The sequence below is a fragment of the Lathyrus oleraceus genome, chromosome 6 (assembly GCF_024323335.1).
Source record: "Lathyrus oleraceus cultivar Zhongwan6 chromosome 6, CAAS_Psat_ZW6_1.0, whole genome shotgun sequence".
In the NCBI taxonomy this organism is placed as follows: domain Eukaryota; kingdom Viridiplantae; phylum Streptophyta; class Magnoliopsida; order Fabales; family Fabaceae; genus Lathyrus; species Lathyrus oleraceus.
In genome coordinates, this window is record NC_066584.1 from 359989106 (window position 1) to 360012443 (window position 23338).

The 23338-nt window shown below is 33.8% G+C and overlaps 1 protein-coding gene and 1 pseudogene across 1 annotated transcript; both read left to right on the forward strand.

Moving 5' to 3' along the window:
• The first annotated feature begins 299 nt into the window (after nt 1-299).
• Nucleotides 300-6306, forward strand: LOC127095636 (uncharacterized; annotated as a pseudogene).
• Nucleotides 6307-15975: 9669 nt separating this feature from the next.
• On the forward strand, nt 15976-22017 carry LOC127092261 (kinesin-like protein KIN-14I). Its single transcript, XM_051031109.1, has 19 exons — nt 15976-16385; nt 16596-16762; nt 16845-16988; nt 17149-17385; nt 17478-17549; nt 17906-17974; nt 18093-18167; nt 18260-18391; nt 18481-18562; nt 18705-18800; nt 18891-19064; nt 19145-19251; nt 19402-19580; nt 19715-19876; nt 19979-20232; nt 20355-20518; nt 20611-20799; nt 21001-21488; nt 21638-22017. Exons 1-19 carry the CDS (start codon nt 16277-16279, stop codon nt 21765-21767), a joined length of 3030 nt encoding a protein of 1009 aa, XP_050887066.1. The 5' UTR covers nt 15976-16276; the 3' UTR covers nt 21768-22017.
• Nucleotides 22018-23338: the final 1321 nt, after the last annotated feature.

The window sequence follows — 23338 nt, forward strand, 5'->3', positions numbered from 1 at the left end:
TCTGATGATATATCAGTTTTCGATCAATTGTTTTTGTAGAGGATTCGGTATAGTTTCCAGTTAACAGTTACATTAATAAAATGGAAAATAATATTCGTCAAATATCAAGTCAACAACAGGGGTTAAGAAGGGCCGAAAATGAAAGGAAGAGGAGACAAAATATGAGCAACGAGCAGAGAGAAAACAATTTGTCAAGACGACGTGAAAATTATAGGCGGCGAAAAGAGCAAGAGAAACAAGCTCAAACATCTCGCCATATAAACAGTCAGTCAAGAGTTCCATTTCAAAATTTTACAAATATGACTTTTCCAAGATCACACTTTCAAGGAACTCATGACAGTGAAGCCGGTCCAAGTAGAATTACACATGTTAATGATGTTGCACTTGGTTGGTGATGATCAATATATATATTATACGTTACATTTCATAATTTTGTTCGCTTTCGCCATATCTTATTTTATGTATTTAAACCCGCAGATCGTAATTGTACATCACCTAATCAACAAAACATCACGAGTCAATCCGATACAGGTATAAGTGATATAGTTCTAAGTATGCGAGTATTAATTTTTACAAATGTATATATATTAATTATTATTTTTGTATCAGATGATATGGATGTTGATGAAGCTTTAGAGGATGCAGTAATATCATATGTTAACATGGATGCCAGAGAAAATGGTGCATTATCACGTCGTCCTCAAGGTATGTTCGTAAAAATTTTGCTTCAAATAAATGTAGCATTTGCTCATGTGACGTAAAATTTCAAATCATGCAATATTAAAATATAATAATTGAGGCATCTTGCATATATTTTTTATTTGTATTTTAGATCTTAGATAATATTTAGTAATCAATATCAAACTCCTGCCTGTAGAATCAGGACATGCTTTTCGAGCAAAGCACAATATTGCTCGAAATTTCAAAAAAATAATATGATGATGGCAAAAGCCCGGTTGCCTCATCCATTTACCTGTAGACACTGCAATGCAAGATTGTTTCATCATGAATCACGTGATACGTGTTGTAATGGTGGAAAGGTATCATTCTCACGCGTTGATGCTCCTATAGTATTGCAACAATTATTTTTGGATGGTTCAGCTGAAGGAAAACATTTTAGGCAACATATTCGAAGTTATAACCATGTGGTTTCATTCACTTCAATTGGTGTTCATGTTGATGAGAATATTCTTGCATCTGGTCGTGGTATATACACATTTCGTGCTCAAGGTGCTTTTTACCATAACATAGGAGGTTTCTATCCAAATGAGGGTATCAGACCGCGTTTCTTACAACTATACATCTACGACACCGATAACGAGCTACATAATAGAATGCAGGAAAATCCACAACTGCACCAAAATGTAGTTCACAAATTACAGAAAATGCTCCATCAGTTTAATCCTTTTGTAATTAGGTTCAAGCAACTTTCAATACTTCCAAATATCAGTGAATGTAGCCTCATACTTAAAGAGCGTCCACGTAATCACCATCAATACAATCTTCCAACTGCTGAACAAGTTGCGGCAATTATTGTTGGATGTGATGCAGATTCTATGGATTATGGAAGGGATATTAATGTCATTCGTTGTGATGGAAATCTCAAGAAAGTTCAAGAGACAAAGGGATATTGTGATCCTTTGCAATACCCTGTATTGTTTCCATTTGGGACGCATGGTTGGGACATCAACACAACAAATTGCAATGGACGAAGAGTGTCATGTCGAGCATATTACAGTTACATGCTTCAGGTAAATTTGGATTAATTTTAGTAGATAATCTACTTAGCTACGCGTTGTTTAAAAAACTTTACATTTAACACCGACATTTTTTCAATTAACTGTAGATTCGCCCAAATGATCAATCAATGTTGTTAAATGCGGGTCGACTGTTGCAACAATATGTTGTAGACAATTATGTCAAAATTGAATCAGGGAGATTAAGGTGGATTAAAGAGCACCAAAGTGATATACGTTCTGAATTGTACCAAGGTTTACATGATGCTTTGCATGTTGGTGAAACTAATGCAGGTACAAATTCATATAGCATAAATATACAGTTTTGGATTAATAATTAGTTGTACTTCTAATGCTAATAATTCATATATTCTATTACTAATGCATTTCATGAATCATCGTAGAGAACATTGGAAAAAGAACAATATTGCCATCATCATTTATTGGCAGTCGTCGAGACATGACACAACGTTATGAAGATGGCATGGCTATTGTTCTTAATGGCGGTAAACCTGATATTTTTCTAACAATGACATGCAATCCTTCTTGGAGTGAGATAACATCAGAACTTTTGCCTTTTCAAACACCACAAGATCGTCCAGATTTGCTAACAAGAATATTTCGTTCGAAATTTGAGAAATTGAAGGATGATGTTATTAATAAAGGAGTCTTGGGTAAAGTTAAAAGCTACATGTATGTCACTGAATTTCAAAAGCGAGGACTGTCGCATGTGCATATGTTATTGGTCTTAGAAAGTAACGATAAGTTACGTGACCCAAAAGATTATGATAGTATGGTAAGAGCAGAAATACCTAAATTAGAATGTGAACCACAGTTGCATGAAGCTGTTGTAAGACATATGATCCACGGACCTTGCGGCATAATCAACCGAAAGTCTCCATGTATGAAAGACAGACATTGTAAAAAAAGGTATCCCAAACAGTTCTTGGATGAAACACGTCAAGGCACTGACTCATATCCCGAGTATAGGAGAAGGTTTGATGAGTCTGTATCGTTAGGTAAAGATAGGTCTGTCGATAATAGATGGGTGGTTCCTTATAACCCTTGGTTACTGTTAAAGTATGACTGTCACATCAATGTAGAGATTTGCAGTAGCATTAAAAGTATCAAGTATCTATACAAATATGTGTACAAGGGCCCTGATCGTGTGGCTATGGAGGTTCATAAAGGATCATACATGGATGAAGTTCAGCAATATGTTGATGCAAGATGGATTTGTGCTCCCGAGGCATTATGGAAAATATTTCGATTCACTCTTTACCGATTATATCCTTCGGTTGAAAGATTGCAGATCCACTTGCCGAACCGCCATCAAGTGCGCTTTTATGATCATCAGCAAATTGCAGATGTGTTAAATAATGAACGCAACTCCAAAACAATGCTCACACAATTCTTTGCATTGAATCTACGAGATCCACAAGCAAGAAAGTATCTGTATAGAGAGATTCCAGAGCATTATTGTTGGAACAAGTGGGATATGGAATGGCATCGTAGGCGATCAACAAGAAAAGTTATCGGGAGAATCTATACGGTATCACCTTCGGAGGGAGATAAGTTTTACTTGTGACTGTTGTTATCGCATGTCATAGGTCCAACCAGTTGGGAATATCTTCTTACAAATAATGGCATGACTTTCAGTACATTCAAAAAATCAGCCGAGGATAGGGGATTTCTAGAGACTGATCATAGTATTCGTTATTGTTTGGTTGAGGCTACGAGTCTCCGAATGCCATATGCTTTACGAAGGTTGTTCGTGACGATTTTAATATTTTGTGAACCTACTGATGTTAGAGGCCTTTGGAATGAGTTTTTTACACATATGGTAGAGGATTATCAAACAGCTAACAATGTTGTGGAATCAAACTTAACTAATATGTTGTTGAAGGACTTGAATGAACTCTTAAACCTGCACGGTAAAAAGATTGATGATTATGATCTCCCATCTTTACCCCCTAATACAATAGACAGAGGTGCAGTTCCAAATATCATACAAGAGGAGTTAGCGATCGATATCCCCAATGAAGATATTGAATCTATTGCTAAGTTAAATAATGATCAAATGATTGCATTCAACACCATTATGAATGTAATTGTTCAAAAACACAGTGGGGTATTTTTTGTTGATGGTCCAGGAGGAACAGGTAAAACATTCCTTTATAGAACATTAATGGCAAGTTTAAGAAGTAGAGGAGAAATTGTCTTAGCAACTGCATCATCTGGTATAGCTGCAACATTGTTACCCGGTGGTAGGACTGCACACTCTCGATTTAAGATACCTATTGATATTCAACCGAGTTCCATTTGTGGTATTGAAAAGCAAAAGGATCTTGCAAATCTCATTAGAGTTGCTGCCGCAATAATTTGGGATGAAGCACCAATGACAAACAAAAATTGTTTGGAAGCCTTAGATCGATCATTACAAGACATTTGTAGCAACAATGCTCCATTTGGTGGAAAAATTCTGATCATGGGGGGGGGGGGGGGATTTTCGTCAAGTTCTTCCTGTTGTAAGAAAAGGTACTAAGGCACAAATGATTTCAGCGTGTATTGTTCAGTCTCATTTATGGAATCATACTAAGATTTTGCATTTGCGTCAAAATATGCGATCATTGCATGATCAAGAGTTTGCAGAATTTCTTATTCGCATTGGTGATGGTGTCGAACCTACCAAACCAGATGACATGGTGAGGTTACCTTTACATATTGCAATCCCATGGGAAGGTGAACATTCCATACAAGTACTTATCCAACATATTTTTCCTGATCTAGAATTGCATGGTTGGGATGCCCCATATATGGTACAAAGAGTTATTTTGACACCAACAAATGATGATGTCCAGAAATTGAATGATATGATTATCGATCAGTTTCCAGGAGAAGAACATAATTTGTTATCGTTTGATGAGGTTGAAAGAGATAATCATAATTTATACCAGCAAGAATTCTTAAACTCAATTGCACAAGGTAGTTTGCCACCTCATATTCTAAAGATAAAAAAGGGTGCTCCATTGATGTTGTTACGAAATCTAGATCCTAGATATGGATTGTGTAATGGGACCCGGTTATTATGTCGTGGTTTATTTATGAATATGTTGGATGTGGAAATCCTGACAGGAAGCAACGCAGGAAAACGTGGACTGCCTTTTGTCCTTAGTAGAAAGCAGTTCCCTGTGCGACTAAGTTTTGCAATTACAATAAATAAATCACAAGGACAAACCATTCCAAATGTTGGAATATATCTTCCACGACATGTTTTTAGTCATGGACAGTTATATGTGGCTTTATCCAGGGGTGTTTCACAGACTACAACAAGAGTTTTAACCAGGGAAGGAAAATTGAAAGGAGAAGATGGTGACTACACAAAAAATGTAGTCTACAAACAAATTCTTTTATCGCACCCGCAGGTATTTATTAAGTACATTGAAAAAATTGCTCACACGTTGATTCCCATTTTGGTTACACGACATACCAAGCTTATATTGTATTATTTATATCATAGAATAGATAGATAATAACTAAATATAATTTTCTTTTGCTTTAATATACAGTCAAACTAGAACACGATGAAATCTTCCAATTATGTAGGGAGTTGAGACGAAAGAATGTTGAAACTTGCTTCGACATGAAAGTAAGTTATACTTAATCATTTATTTTATGCTTTTATGTTAGATATAAATGGGGTGATAGTTATTCTCACTATTCTTATGCAATAAATTTTAGATAACAGACTTTGAAGATAAATGGAACACGTGGAAGGATGAACAAAGTATTTCATCCATCGGCAAACTCGACAATAAGGTGTATTTATCTTTTCGTAATACGTATGGAAAAAATTCTTGCACTTTCATCACTCTTTCACTAACATTTTTATCATCCTCATTGAAACAGGTCAAACGTTTGAAAATTTACTCCATCGGTTGGAGCTCCACGGTGATAACAGATAAAACATAACTTTGGAAAATGGTGAAAAGAGAAATAATATCTTAAAGGATGGAGAGGTTTTTATTTAATTCATTTAAGAATATATTTACTCTAGATTATTTTTGAATGCATGAATTTAACTGCAATTTGTGATTTATATAAATAAAACCATATATATTTACTAACTCCATTGTTTTCCTTATTTACCAGAAATCCAGGTAATTCAGAAACAAGTCATAATTGTTGTTCTACGAAATCTAGACTAAAACAAAGTATCTCCATTCTCCAGGTATTATTTGAGTCGCAATAAACCATATTATATTCAAACGAGTCAAGTGTTCTGAATGTATTTCTTTTATAATATGACATTTCATCATGTATTTGTAGTTTTTTAAATCTCAAGAGCGCATTGATAAAGGGATGTACGAAGAATTGATTCGAATCTTTATAAGGTAAGCAAAAGCTATATTACACTACTTACTATTATTTTTACTATCTTTTTCTTTAAAAAAAGTCTAATTTAAGAGTCTTACATTTTTTCTTTACTACGGAAAACAATTGCAGGGAAAAAGAAAATATTTCGAATAGAGATTTCATGTTCGGCATTCCTCTTAAAGAACGTCATTGATTACACAGTATCAATATTACTTTGCATGTTTCGATATAATTTTGAATATCTTTATTTACCGTTTTCAAAATGTATTAATATTATTTTTAATGCGATCTACAGTAAAAACCTCATAAAAAGAAAATAAATATTTATTTTCCTCTACGCTGTGCGCATTAAAAAAAGCGGGCAGACGGGCACGGGAGTGTCCGTCTGAACGCTAGTTATAAATAAAATAAATCAAATTCTTAAAACTTAAAGATCATAATATTTCCTTAAATCCATTTATTATTTATTTATTCAGTTCCTGTAGATAATCTCATTTTAGAAGTAGGAGTTAACACGCGCTTGAGGATGGAGTGGTATTTGTATGAAGTAATGGATTGACTACTGGTCGGCACGTTTACCAGTAGCAGGCGGTTATTATAATTCAAAGTGCCATGTAGGAAATGATGATCGACTGTGGACTCCCATTACATTGTGAAGTGGGCCCCGGTTTAGATGCTCTTCGTAATCTCAACAATGCTTCCGAACCTCCTCGCTATAATTCTGAACCACTCTTTTGAATATTTTGAACGTTACGGCAGGGCGGTTTCACTATTATACCCTTTTTCACAATTTTTTATTTTGACGATTATTACTTTTAAATTTACATGTTGGTTTGATTGTGAAGTAAAATAGTTAAATATATTTACTATGTGAAATTAATTAATAATTTTAAAGAAATTAAATCTTAAAATTGAATTTAATAGAAAATAAGTCTTCAAAACAAAGCAAAACAATTAAGTGGAATTTTTTTATTAAAATAACCACATTTTTCAAATTAAATTTTGAGATAATCATTTTTTCAAAAAAAATATCAAAATAATCATCTTTCCAAACAGATGCGCTAGTTGATCTGACGCATCCATTTAATCCTAAGATGAGGCGTCAGCTCCCTTGGCGCGTGCTTCCAAGGCATTGAATGGAGGCATCAGGGTTGCTAGCGCATGCATGTGTCATTTAGCACATGCGCCCATGCATCTGACGCATGCATGTGCTTGTGTGTGTGGCGCCTAGCCCTTTGGAGCATGCATTTCATGTTTCATCTATAAATACCTTGTGCATCTCCCATATTTTTCGCATAATTTTTATCCTCCAACCCCCATTTTCTTTCATTCTACTTCAATCTTCTTCAATATTTTGTTCTTTAACCATGTCTAAATACATTCACAAGAGAAATATCGATTTAATTTTTTCAGCAGTCCCACCTCCGATAAAGATTCGACTTTGGAATATAGATTCATTTGAATGTCTTAATCGGACGTTGGACCGTTGGTTAGAAGGGGAAATTGCAGATGGTGAAAGGATTAGAAGGATTCAATGGCTTGAGTTCACGTTCAACCAAAATGGAGAAGTGTGTGAATGAGTGGATATTAAGACTGATAGAGACGTTCGCAGGATGGTGCATAATATGTTCAAAATTGTTTTGATGGTTGTAATCGTTTAGTTATAATAATGGTATTTTAATTGTTGTAGTTGTTTGTTGTTGTTTATATGTTACTTATGTGTTGAATGTTTTGTATTTGTTTTCCTCACAAAGTTATCATATGAAATAAATTTTGTTTTTTATATATTGCAAAAGAGCTACATGTAAAATTATCTTGTTGTACTCGTTCCAACACTAGGACAGTTAGTACGATTGTGATCTGGCTGACGACATGAACTATATAATCGAACCATTTTGTTCTCCGTATCCATTTCGGTTCGAATATGGGTGTTGTTTAGGCGACCCTTTTTCTTTCTTCGCTAACTTCATTGTGTCAGAGAATGTCCCCTTGATATTCTGGCCAGTAATCCTCTTTTGCAACTACTGAAAAACTGATTTTGTAAACATCAGATAAGCTTATGACTTTGTAAACGTCAGATAGTAAGTAGGATGGATCCCTTCAAACCTTTGAACATGCTGCAATGACATGGAAGCAGGGCGTACGAAAGGCTTGGAACTTTCCGCAGTCGCACCAACCTCTATCTAGTTCCACTTTGTATTGTCCTATCAGTACGCCTTCATTGTGATCCATGGACTCAGCAACAATGTACTAACATTTAGTACGGTCAAACACCGTAACCACGTGTGTGTTTGCTTTGACAGCTTCGTGTCTAATGAATTTCATTGAAGCATTACTGAACAACTGTCCAAATTGCAACACTGAACTCCATTTGGAACGTCTGGTCTCAAACAACGCCCTAGCCTGAAATATGTTGCCTACACCTAAGCTGTTATAGGTAGATTTCATATGCCTTTGAAGATAAAGTTCATTGATTCCACAAGATTTGTTGTCATGTGGCCCCAACGTTGATCGTTGTCGTATGCCCTAGTCCACTTCTCCAATGGAATATTGTCGATCCACCGTACTGCATCTGCGTTTGACAATCTTATTTCTTCACGGTAGTGTTTGAAAGAAGGTTTTGATAATCGTAACCTGTGTTGACAACCTTCTTCCGCGACATTTTGTCTTTGATCTCCCGCATAAAATTCTGAGCGATATGTCTAATGCAGAAGACATGCGTTGACGGAGGATCCTGCCAATCATTATCAATGTTTTTGTATGCACTGACTATTAAAGGGTGTCAGTCAGAGATCAAACATAAGTTAGGTTGAGGAGCAACGTGCAATCAGAGATTTCTTAGGAAAAAACTTCATCCCTCATCAGTCTCCCCTTTAACAAGGGTAAAGGCGATTGGAAAAATGTTGATGTTGCCATCTTGTGCTACTGCCATCAGTAGCGTTCCTTTATATTTCCCGTACAACCATGTACCATAAATTTGTATAATAGGTTTACAGAAAGCAAATCCTTTGATGCATGGTTGATACGCCCAGAAGAGACGGTGGAATATTCCATTTCCAATAGCACAAGTCTCGTTTGGTGAATACGCCGACAACATTTCCAACTTGACAATAGTCCCTAGAGCATATTGTTTAAGAGACAACAAGTATTTTGGAAGTTGTTTGTAAGACTCCTCCCAATTGCCATACACTTTTCAACCTCCTTTGTCCTAGCTATCCAAGTCTTCATATATGATGGAGTATAGTTGTATTGTGCTACAATATGCGCGATTATTGTATTCACCTTTAACGACGGATTGTCGCTAATGACAGACAAAATTTCATCGCATGTTAATTGAGAGTTAAGTTTTCGATGGTCTTGCATTGGGTTCGTGAGCATGCATGTGTGAACTGGACCTATGGATCCAATCTCCCAAGAGTCACTCCTCTTTCAGTACGAAGTTGACAACCTGAAAAGGCAATGCTCGTTTCGACAATAAATTTTGTACCTCATTGCATTAGTTCTATCAACTCTATAATCAGCTGATAGTTCCATGTGAAATTTTTTAATAGCTTTTACACAATCTTCTTTTGTGCAAAATGTCTCTCCTTCTTTCAAAGATCCTTGAATTTGCACATAAGGATTGTAAAATATATCTGATGAAGGTTCATCGGCACCCAATTTCAAGATTGTCATGTGTTGAGGTGGACAATATACATGACTAGGTGGTAATGACTCCTCTTCTTCATCATCGTTCATCATTGAATCAACTAAAAACTTGGCTTCTTCTTCTTCCTTATCTACAAGATTAACCTCAACTTGTTTGTCGTCATCAGTTTCACAAAACACTTGTGACTGATCAATGAACTGAGACACTTGTTGTTGTTGTGGTAATATATACAACTCTATATCGTTGTACCCAGATTGTTCGTGACTAACAAACATATGATGAACATCGTCATCATCTCGAATCTTCTTCTGATAAAACTTTACCTGATTGTCTGCAAACCACACCGAATTTTTATAGATGATTTGGCCCACAGGACTGCACTGCAATTTCTTTTCTATTCTTTGTTTCAGATGTGAAAAATTTAATCGTCGATTTATTGTAAACAGATTTACTTCTGTGTTACAAAAACAAAAACCGAATAATTGATGCTCAAATATTTCATCTTCGGTATTGACACTGATCATGTAATGTGGTGAGGAAGACGTTTTTTTAAATGTAACTTTAGTGTTTCTACTGATGGTGAATGCATTGATTTGTTATTCGCATGCAATTAAATAGGGTAAACGGTATATGCACTGATCACGCAATTCATCTGTAAAGACAAGACAATGCAATGCAAAGAATCCATGCAGAGATAAGATAATACAATGCATACGCCTGGAAGGAATCTCTGCACACAAATATGCCTAACACTAAAGCATGCGCCTGCACACACAAGGAATCTTTGCCTAATCCAAGGCAGACACCCATTCCAATGGTGCATAAAGCAAGACATGCACCCTAGCCTTAGGCGCCTCTTCCTTGCATGCATAAAAATACATGAATGCTCCACTAGCCTTGGCGCATGTGACCATGCATGTCATAAAGCAAGCATGTGCCATAGCCTTAGGCACCTACACCGTTGTCACATACATGCACCCTATCCAATGTTTCACATGTTGCGTACCTATTCAACCTCTACAACACTTACTCATCTATAAATAGGGCATCAACTCACAACACTCTCATCTGCAACACTAACAATCAACATCTGCAACACTCCATCTTTACCACACTCAACCTCTGCAGCATTATGTCTCTATTGATTATGGGTGATGAACATCGAGGAACAATCGACAATATCTCGACATTTGTATGTTATTACTTCTTCTTACTTATTTTGTATTTATTTCGTATATATTTCTTACCTATGTTTTTATTAGATATTACTTCGTCTTATTTTATTTCTTACTTATGTTTTATTAGGACCCAAAATGATTTTGATGTCGTGTACATGAATATGTACCCCACGATCCTCAACGACATATACCACCACATCGGTGTGGAATAGGAGGTCACTACGAAAGACTGAATCAATGATGTAAAAATTTATTTAAATAATTTTAATCCAACTTTAATTAACAAGGTGGTGTCTACTCCTCTAAGAGTTGGATCTAGCGTCTACATACGGGAAAAATTAAGTTTTTTGTATGGGCTATGTGTCATGAATCGTTACCAACTAGACAGATGCAACACAATATGAGGATGCTTCAAATGTCCACTTTCTCAACATGTATTGATATAAATGAGACTATTTTGCACTGCATCCGAGATTATGTTTTTGCTAGAGAAGTTTAGCTTTACGTTGGTTTTGATAACATTAATTTTTTTGCCTCTAACAACTTGGTGGAATGGCTTCGGATGGGAATTTAGTCTGGAAGGTTTCACATGTTTCTGGCTACTTGTTATTGGCTTTGGAGGCAATGAACCAACTTTGTATGGAGAATGAAAATGTCTCTATTTTTCATCTTAAGCTGCAAATTTTCAAGTTTGCGAAGACTCTACTGGACGCATTTCTTTCTCGAGAGGCAGTAGTAGCGAATAACATATAGATTTCTTGACATGCAGTGGTGAGGACAACTATGGTTCTCAATATAGATGGCAGTAGTCAAGGGAACCCCAGTCCATTTGGACTTAGGGTATGATTTGGTAGCCAAATGATTCTTGGTTAACTAGCTTTGTCAGTAGTGTTGGTGTTTCTAAATTCCTTCATGTAGTACTCCTTGTTTTATACCATGGACTCACAATAACATGGAATAAAAGGACCAGATATTTGGTTTGTTATTCTGATTCTACTCTCGTTATACATTCTGTGAAGGCGGAAGTTAATCCTTGACACCATTTTGCGTATATTATTTCAAACATTAAGGAGTTGTTAGAGAGATATTGGTGAGTCCTTCTTACACATTCTTGGAGAGAAGCTAATGATGCAATTGATTACTTGACCAAGACACTGAATCAATTTCTTTGCTGAAAATTTCTATTCCACCTGATGAATTACTTCTATTTTGTAGACATATACAAATAAGATGCCAGTTGAAAGAGTGAACTTCTATTTTGTAGACATATACAAATAAGATGCTAGTTGAAAGACACTCGTCCTTAATTTTTTTCAACTATTTTTCTTTTAGTTGTTTTTTCCTTTTTTTTTTCTCTTACCCTAAATTTTTTTTAAATAACTGAACAGTTGAGGATAAAACCATCTAATTAAACTTAAATAAATGATCCAATACGTTACAGTTTATTAATAATTAATTATTATAATCCATGTAATTAATTAATTAAAGAATTTATGAAGAATAAAGCATTGATAGAGTCTAAATACTAGTATAAAATTATAAATATCATGCAACCTAAAAGTGTTCACAATATTTAATTCAAAAGCGACTTCAACAATACTAAGCAAATTTAATGTATTTTAGATAATGATCAAATTGTTTAGTCTTTTGTGTGTACAAACTTGATAGAAAAACACCACACATGCATGCATCTATATCTATATAAACACTTTTATTTGTATCTACACCAACAATGGGATGAGAGATTCATGTAATTTGCTCATCCCTTAATGAGGGGGTGATTTAATATGATTCATACATAGAGATATAGTTATAATGTACATAACATTGAGTTCAATTAGACTCGATAGAAGGTTGCTTGGGTAGGGGGTATGCTTCCACACAGTTGGACTTTGTCTCCCTAGGTTAGGCTAGGTCCTACAATAGGGAGCAATATCTGCTATATGTTTTGGATGAGAAGGCCACGGTTGTTTAATTAGATGCATTTCATTAATTAAATTTTTGATCATTATAACTAGAAGCCCCACACTTTTACCATATGTGAAGCAGAATCATCTGTTTTCCTTCAACCACTTCACTAACCGACAGAGACATTTTGTCTACCTTATGTTCTTGTGGTGCCATGCCATGCCATGCCATACCATGCTCCATTTGTTTTTAAGTTACCCTTATAATTTATTATTATTTATAAAAAGACATAGTGAATATTATGAAATTTGAAAGGTCAAAATCAAATTATCAAAAAATAAATAAATTAGGTGTGACATATAACTAAAATAAATATTTTTAAATAAAAAGATTTGATTTATCAAATGGTATAAACAAAATTACAAGAGAAAGAAGAAATAAAAGACAGGTTTAATTAACTCATTTATTTTGAGAGAGAGCATCTATTTGATCTACTATTTTCAAAAGTTGCGACAATATATTATAAGATGAATTATAAAAAAAAATATTAAAAATTTATAATGACATTTCATATTTTTTATTGAGTCTCTCATTGATTAAATATACAAATAACACAAATGCAAAATATTTAAATATATTTTTCAATTCTCTTTAAATATATACAATGATATTTTAATTATTAGAATAATGAATCTTAAAAATATTTTTCACTGTTTTTTTAAATATTTCTCTCGAAAAGTTTTCAATGAATATGTGTTTTTCTCGTATAAAAATAGGATTGAAAATTGAAAATTACCTTCTAAAAAATCTAAAGAAAAATGCATTGTGTTTTTCTTAAACGCGTTGCATTTATGCAAAAATGGAATATATTGTGTTCCCTAAAAACACAATATAGGCAAACAATTTTTTAGATTTTTAAAGAAATATTATAATTCCTTGCATTGACTTTATGATATTAATTTACTCATCAATTGTATTGCTACTTTTTTTAATTATTATTCAATTAATTTGATCAAATCTAAATAATGCAAATCTTGATCTAAAAACTTACATGCAATAGCTCTTTATTTCTTAGATAATCTCGTAAGTTTGTCATTATCATTAAACTTCACTTTAATATTCTATAAGTCATCAATGATTTTACAAAATTATATTAATCGATGCATAATAAATTTATTTTTTAGCATTTAAAATAAGTAGAGTTGATTTTTCAAACAGATCCTATAAATCAAGAATTTGATCATATACAATATACAATGATTCAATCTTGATTCATATTTCATATGATGTCTTATCCTAGAAGACTTCCCTTAAGACTTTATCTTCGAGACACGGGATAACAACAATCCGAATCTTATTCACCATTATGGTCTTTTATATTTGTGTTAGGCATGCAAACATCAATGTCTAAACTTTCAATATTTATGAATATTTTTGTTGAATTAAGATTGTTTGCATTTTACTTTCTATAACTCAAAGTTAGTTGTTATTTTCAGAAAACTTTTCGACATCTCATTTAGAACTCATAATAGTCGATTATAAACTTAACTCATTTGTATGACTATGGACAAATATCATTCATTATGAAATTGAAATGTCAAATTATCAAACACATCATAAAAAATATGTGTGAGACGAAACAATATAAAAAAAAAGAGAAGAAAATAAAAGGAAGCACTCGCACAATTTATTTATTCAATTTAATCAAATGAATTTACTTAAAAAAAATATATCTCTCTAATTTACCTAAATATTTTTCAAACTCTATTTCTCTTTTAATATATAAATCACAATAATTCAATATATTTATAATCCACTTAAATTTCGTCTTACAATAAAAGTTTATAGTGAGACTCGGATATAAATCACGCGAACAATTTTTTAAAATTTTCAAAGGCAAACTCTTGATGAAAATTGTGAATGCTTTCAGCCTTTTTAACTATGTAGCTATTTATCTGAAGTCTATTCGTAACCCACTTTCGTAACTTCAAAACTCATTAACCCCTTCTATTCATGATGGATGATTGCATATTCTTATATGCACTAATGGCATAATTAAGGAGAAAAAAATGCCACATGACGTGACACATTCTGAATCTCAACTAGTCAATCTCACAATTCAATTCTTACTCATTAATAACACAATAATATATACTTAATATTACCCTAAAACAATGACGTGTCATTTCGTACGAGTCTTTATCTTAAAACAAATTAGGAGTACCAAAGTGTTACAAGTTCATCGTTATCTTATTCTTAAAATTCCAAAACTACCCTGATTCATTTGAAATTCCAGCGATATAAAAGGGCCCATTAGATTCTTATACAATTTGAATTAATGGATAAAATAATTTTTTTGAATTACAAAAAGTTGATTGACCAAATTAACGTGATGTTTTGTGGTTGCGCATTAACGAAGTAGACAAACTCAACCACTTCCAACTTCTCAATTAGATTTTTATTTTAAAAGTGTTTGAATATTTAAATATTTATTTTGAATTCTAAAGGAGGGACTTTATTCTAAGTTAAGTTAGGAAGGACGTTGCACTTAACTTTTCCTAGGCCTCCTTTATATATATTTTTCAATGGTGTTAAGTGACTCTAATCATTACTGCGATAGAAACTCAACTATATTTTATTTTAAAAAAATTATACGCCCAATATTATACAGTTTCATTAATATCATATGATTTTGATTTAAAAATCTGAATAGAGTAAATCCATTTATATATTCTTACAAATACATTTAAAGTTGTTCCATAAATTCAATTAAATTTTGTAAAATCAAAGTTCCTAAAATTGATCAAACAAAATCATTGCGATCTACATCAATCAAGTTCCTATAAAATAATTATTCAACTTCCTAAACCGCGGCAATCATTCATTGCAGGTTAAAATGTTAAATTTATATCAAGTAAAATAAAACAAAACAAACGAGAGGTGAAGTGCACGCGCTGTTAATTTAAACAAAGTGAAGGACGAGTGAAGGACGAATAACGTTATAAAAGTTAGGTACTGGAAAATAAATAAAAGAATCAAAATGACAATTTAGTCCAAATTGTATGAAAGAGTATGTTTGGAAGATAGTGGGTGGGGTTCGGAACCGAAGCTTGTGGTAAGGAGAAACCCGAAGCAAGAAAGAGAGTAGTGGAAGGAAGAGTATAACTATAACTATATAGTATAAAGCAGATACAGAAAGAAAGGAAAGAAAAGAAAAAGAAAAAGGAACAAGTATTTGTATTTGTGTTGCGTTGTGTACAGAGAAAAAGGAAAAGGTTACAACGAAGAAGAATAGAATCTATATCTCTCTATGTTTGAAAATTCATTCATAATAATAACACAGATACAAAGAAAGTAACAACAACAGCATAGTAAGAGGACAATGTGGATGAGTTGAAATTTATCTTTGGAGTTGAACATTGTTTGTTATGGCGGCATTTTCGTTTTCAGTCGCGTCTGTTGTTGAGGATGTTCTTCAACAACATGGCACTCGTCTCAAAGATCTTGATTTGGAATCTAGAAAATCGGAAGAAGCTGGTAATTTTCCATTATTTGTTTTTTTTATGTTGGGAAAATTCAGTTTTGGAATTACATTTTCTATGCCAGGGTCTAATTCTCATGAGAATGTTTCAAATTGTGATAAGTTGATTTTAATGATATGATCTTTGTGAAGTTCATGTGAAATTGAAAAAGATATATGGAATTTGTATCAGTTTTTTTAGACTGAAAAAAATGTTTAAAATGCAGCATTGAGAAGATATGAAGCCGCGGGGTGGTTGAGGAGAATGGTTGGAGTTGTTGCAGCTAAGGATTTACCGGCGGAGCCTTCTGAGGAAGAGTTTAGGCTTGGTTTGAGGAGTGGGATCATTCTTTGTAATGTTATTAACAAGGTTCAACCTGGTGCTGTATGTAAGGTGAGATTGGTCATGATTTGTTTACTATGTTTTTGGTTTTTGTTTGTTATTTACTAAGGTGAATTATGTACTTTTCTTTAAGGTTGTGGAGAGTCCGGTTGATTCTGGGCTAATCCCTGATGGAGCACCGTTATCAGCATTCCAGTATTTTGAAAATGTTAGGAACTTTCTAGTGGCTGTTCAGGAAATTGGAATTCCTACCTTTGAGGCTTCTGATCTAGAACAAGTATGTTATGGACTCAATTTTGTTTGCTTAGTAACAGATGTATCATGTTGAATTGAATTGTCGACAACACTGCATTAGATAATTGAGTATAGCTTGGTATGAAAGTTCATTAACATTTTATTTTGGTTTTTTCTTGTGTGCAATTGATTTATGTTTTTAGGGAGGAAAATCATCGAGGATTGTGAATAGTGTATTGGCCCTTAAATCCTATAGTGAATGGAAACAAACTGGGGCTAATGGTGTGTGGAAATTTGGTGGAACTATCAAACCTGCGAGCACTGCAAAATCTTTTGTGAGAAAAAACTCTGAGCCATTTACCAATTCCTTGTCAAGAACCTCTTCAACAAATGAAAAATCTATGACTTCTCTTACCTCTGATGTCGAGTCTAATAAAATGGTTGGTAAGCTTTATTTTTTACAATTTTATATGTGATATGTTTGCTTAGTTAGCAAACAGAATAACTAAGTGTTTTTTTTTTATGTTTGCAGTCTAGTTCTCATTCTTTAGGTATGCTTGTTCGTGCAATGCTATTCGATAAGAAGCCGGAAGAAGTTCCAACGGTATGGAGATATGTTCGTATGTGTCTCACAAAAGAATTTAATTTAGAAAAATGAAGTTAGTACAAGTCTGCTACGATATAAAGGCTATATGTTTGCTAGATTGTTATGCATCCGAAAATTGGACGCATATCTATAACAATCATTAAGGTGTTTCTTCCTTTTAGTTTCTGTGGCAATTTCATTTGCTTGAAACACTGAAAAATGCACCCTGAATGCAGAATTGACAGTCCCATCTAGCAGTACTGCACTATAGTCTCTTGCTGCTGCATTTCAATCTTGTCACTCAATACTCATAATACTAAGAGCGCCTTTGAGATTACTTTCTTAAAGTAATATTGTTCTTCTGCATGGAACAGTTGGTTGAATCTGTTTTGACTAAAGTCGTAGAGGAGTTTGAGCATCGCATTGCAAGCCAGGATGAACAGGTATGATACTATTCGCTTGTAAGTAATGTCCTTATTTTACTTAATTCTTAGGGGGGAAATTCTTGCCGAAGTTGATTTTTATGACGAGTTGCGTTCTTTGTTATTTAACATAACACAGACAAAAACAACTTCAAGAGGATCGTTACCTCAAAGCGATGGACCTTTAGCAAAGTTTACTATGGCACGTAAAAAGGTAATAGTATTTGCTTCACACTTAACTTGTTTATGGACCTTCATAAAAATTTCAAATGCTTGATTCTTATGCTGCGGTCTTTGAATGATTAGGTGGATAACAAGAATCTCATGGTTACAAAGAAAGAGGAGGTCATCCATAAAAACCATGTTGCTGATGAGGAATCACAGAAAAAAGCTCTGAAGCAGCAAATGCTCTTTGATCAACGGCAAAGAGATATTCAAGTATGGAACAACAAAGATATTATGAATCATTTCAAAATTTAAAATTTCTAATTTATTAGTAAAATATTTCCGTCTTTGTGTTTTTGTAGGAATTGAAATATACAGTTCAAACAACCAAAGCTGGTATGCAGTTCATGCAAATGAAATTTCATGAGGAATTCTCCAATTTAGGTAATATTTTGCTAACATTTTGTGATTGATTTATCTTAAATTCACATTACAATATTGTTCCAATCCTTTCTATTTTGCCTTATAAGTTATAACTATTGAATTCGACGTTTCATCGTATTTTAGTTTCCATTTCTCTTTATAGGCATGCACATTCATGGCTTAGCTCATGCTGCTTCTGGATATCATAGAGTTCTTGAAGAAAATCGCAAACTATACAATGAAGTCCAGGATCTTAAGGGTAATAAGATTAATGGTTATTTGACTATTTTAAGCTTTTGTAAAGATTTTATGCCAAAATAAAATTAAGGCGGTAACTTTGTTTAATTAGGAAGTATTAGGGTGTACTGTCGAGTAAGACCTTTCTTATCTGGACAACCAAATCATTTGAGTACCGTGGAGAACATAGAAGATGGAGTTATCACGATTAATGTTCCCTCAAAGAATGGGAAAGCACGCAGATCCTTCAACTTCAACAAAGTTTTTGGACCATCCGCGGCCCAAGGTTGGTTAATGTTTCGGTTTCAGTTATCTACAAGATTACTATATTTTAGTATATGTTTCAAAAATTTGTCTTGTGCTCAGGGGAGGTCTTCGCTGATATGCAGCCACTCATTAGGTCCGTTCTTGATGGTTTTAATGTTTGCATATTTGCTTATGGCCAAACAGGATCAGGAAAAACTTTCACCATGGTAAGATACACCATCATAAGAAAAAACTAATATTTTCATGTCATTTTTTTGTTAGTTATTTTAAATGTAAACTATGTATATACAAGTTGAAGTTGTCACCTTGAATATTTCGATGACTTTTTTATTTTTATTTTTTAATTTTAAATCTAGACTGGACCAAAAGAGATCACAGAAAAAAGCCAAGGTGTAAATTACAGGGCTCTAAGTGATCTGTTTTTTACCGCGAATCAAAGAAAGGACACTTTTCGCTATGATGTTTCTGTTCAAATGATTGAAATTTATAATGAGCAAGTCAGAGATCTATTGACTACCGATGGATCAAACAAAAGATATCCTTTTAGTTGTTACTTTTAAGTTATAGAATACATGACTAACTTTTGCTATGGTTTTTGTTTTTTGAAAATACTAATTATTCTCAAGATCAAAACAGCCTCTGGCGATGCTTGCCCTTAACAATTTATACATTAGAAATTCGTAGTAACTCTCAAAGAGGGCTTAGTGTACCAGATGCAAGCCTTGTCCAAGTATCATCAACAAATGATGTTATTGAACTAATGAACCTGGGCCATAAGAACCGTGCTGTTGGAGCAACAGCACTTAATGACCGTAGTAGCCGATCTCACAGGTGTGTATCCTAGTCATTGTCCTATTATCCGCCGATTGCTTATGTGACATTTTTTTTATTAAAAGTACTTGACTATTGTCTTCTTTAATTATCATTTGGCAGTTGTTTGACTGTTCATGTTCAAGGAAGAGACTTGACATCCGGAGCTGTCCTACGGGGATGCATGCATCTGGTTGACTTGGCAGGAAGTGAGAGGGTCGACAAATCCGAGGCGACAGGTGATAGACTGAAAGAGGCACAACATATTAACAAATCTCTTTCAGCTTTGGGTGATGTCGTTGCTTCCCTTGCTCAGAAAAACCAACATGTCCCTTATAGAAATAGCAAACTCACACAATTACTCCAAGATTCACTTGGTAAGTTTTAAGAACTTGGTTTGCAAATGCATAATAGGCTAGTTGCTACTATATTTTTCGACCTCGGATATACAATTCTATCGCATTTGTAATTCTCATTATGTTGTTTGGGCTAATTTCAGGAGGACAGGCCAAGACATTAATGTTTGTTCACATTAGTCCAGAGGCCAATGCTATTGGAGAAACAATTAGCACACTAAAATTTGCAGAGAGAGTTGCTACGGTTGAACTTGGCGCTGCTCGAGTAAACAAGGATGGGGCAGATGTCAAAGACCTCAAAGAACAGGTTTATTTTCAAAATTTGACCTCTTTAGTTCTTCATAATAGTCTTAAGAAGCCTTAAGATTGCCAACCTTAAAAAAATTAATCTTGCTTTAGATTGCCAACCTTAAGGCGGCGTTGGCTAGAAATGAAGGAAATTCAGAATATTCCTTGCCCGGCAGCTCTGGAAAATATAGGACAACAGCTAGCGAACTATCACCCTATCGTGCAGTTCAGCGAGGTGCGGATGTTGTGGATGATCCCTTTGGATGCCGGCAACCCATGGTTGATGTAGGCAACTTAGCGGTATACATACTCTTTTTGTTCATTGTTATCTGATACAGATAAAAAAAATCCTTGATATTACAATGTTATAATCAATTCCTTATGCGGGTTAAGAAGAAACTCATGCTTACCAATAAAACAGCCTAATTTTCAAAAATCGAAATAGTTGACTATTCCTATTCCTTAATGAAATCTGATAGAAATTTTAAACTGGTCCTGCAGCTTCAGAGCAATACGATATTGAGACAAAAAAGTCAGAGCTTTGATTTTGATGAGATATTAACAAATTCACCATCCTGGCCCCCGGTGAATAGTCTTGTTCAAAACTGTTTGGAAGACGATAAAGAAACCGGTACAGGAGAGTGGGTTGATAAGGTCATGGTAAACAAGTTAGATGTGAACAAAACCGGCAACATGTTAGGGTGTTGGGAAGCAGATAACGGGAACTTATCCGAAGAATTTTATCAAAAATATCTTCCGGATTCTTCCAAAGTATACTCGGAACGATCCTATAATATGTTCATGAGAGGCAACCAGTTTAACATTGCTGGCTCAGATGACACCGATGATGTTGATGCTGCAACGAGTGATTCCTCAGAACATGACTTGCTTTGGCAATTTAATCATTCCAAAGTTACAAACATAGCCCATGGAAATGAATCAAAGGGTAGAAGATTAGTCTCAAAGTCAGCAAAAAGTCCTGAATTGAGGTAAATACAAAAATGCTCTTCTTTCATAATGTTCATCATAGGTTCAATATGTTAATATGAGTTTAATTTTCATGCACCTTCAATACTTAACATGTCATGCACCTTCAATACTTAACATGTTATAATTTATATACATGATATTTTTGCAGCAAGAATAGTATTCATTCTTCTACTGCTCCTTCACCTTCGCGGAAACAAACAAGTGGCGTCTCACATCGAACACCAACAAGGCAACCAGCTCCGGTTGACATGAAACGTAAAACTGGTTCTAGAAAATGAACATGATGTTTCTTATTAAAGGGTTTTTTTTTCTTGTATTTTTTGTTTGTTTTTTCACAATTTTTTAGTTCAAGGAGAGAGTTTTTACACAAAAAGAAAAAATTCATATTTTTTGGCTGGGTTTATGCTTGTAATAGTTTTGTAATTTGTTGTATTTACGGAGATAATGGAGCAATAATGCCCGTTGCTTGTACATGTGTATGGCATGACATTCTTTTATTTATGTTAGAGCTTTCAGGTTATGTAAAAATTGCAAGAGTTGTCTGATTTGATTTGTTATTTGTCTGCTTGACAATTTTTCTTTTCTCCTCTTGGTTGCCCCTTTTCCTTAAAAAATTGTACTCCATTATATTCAATTTTCTTTTAACTTTTGTTACCTCGCTTTTTTTTAACCAGCTCAAATAAATGAGAAGAAAATATGACTGATTAAAATATTGAAATAAGAAAAAAAATATATTGAAATGAAGAAAAAAAAGAAATAGAAGAAAAAAATGGAATGAAGAGTGATCTCTTCAATATGGATGTCACGACTCTTATACTTGGTAATGTTAGGAGCCCAATACTCAACAAGAAAATAAATTGTATTATTAATACAAAAACAGTAACTATTATAGAAAATTAGAAAAAACAATATCCAATAGTATCCAAAAAAGAGAAAATGGATTTGATGGATATTAACAACTTCTTTTATATGATTGAATTTGATGGGGAAGAAGACAAAACTAAGGTAATCAATGGTGAACCAAGGATGATTTATGACCATTATTTCACATTAGGTCAATGGGTGTCAAGTTTTAACATAATGGAACAATTTGATAATACTTTTTACTAAGAAAAGTGTTTCAAATACCTTTCCGTCAATTGGGCCTTGTATGGAGATCGAGACACCAAGTATTATCACTTCAAAACCATCCTAAGAAAAAGAAAGACTAAAATGTTAACTTTAAGATAATACCGTTAATTAGATTGACGAGTCTAGGAACTTGAAATCTATGATTTGTTAATTCTATGTTGATCTTTTCAATGAGGAAAATGTACATTGGGATCAAAATGGTGTCGTGGTATAGTTTCTCGAATCATATTAGTTTGAAGAGCAATGCTTTTTAATTTAGTTTTAATGATAACACAATCTTAAGAGAATAAATTTGTAATCTAACGTTTGTTACATGCGTAGAATGTTAATAAAATTCATTGTAATTTATTTTCTAGAAAGAGTAAACAAGTTCTACGAATGATCCTCTGGTGCAATAGATAAATCTAGAATATTTCATCTAAAACAAGTGATCATAAGCATTTTGGTATTGTATTGTTGAAGTATCCTCTAGGGGAGCATCATGGTGACACACTTTGGTACTTCCGAGTACAAGTTGTCAATGTTATCCTCCAAGTTAAGTACTCAAGCTCTATCATGTTCCTTTTTTCAACTCTAAACTTCAAAGTTAACATATTGATCCAATGATAGAAGATCAAGTTGCTACACTCTATGAGTTTGTTCATATGGTGACCATTAGAAAAGTATATTTGTATAAACAATAAGTTAGGTGTTTTCCCTCTTAAACTTTCAAATTGAA

Coding starts and splice junctions, on each gene's coding strand:
- LOC127092261 (XM_051031109.1), top strand. CDS start 16,277: ATGGCGGCATTTTCGTTTTCAGTCGCGTCTGTTGTTGAGGATGTTCTT. Junction 16,763..16,844: donor AACCTGGTGCTGTATGTAAG/GTGAGATTGGTC, acceptor CTTTTCTTTAAG/GTTGTGGAGAGTCCGGTTGA. Junction 17,550..17,905: donor AGCCGGAAGAAGTTCCAACG/GTATGGAGATAT, acceptor TGCATGGAACAG/TTGGTTGAATCTGTTTTGAC.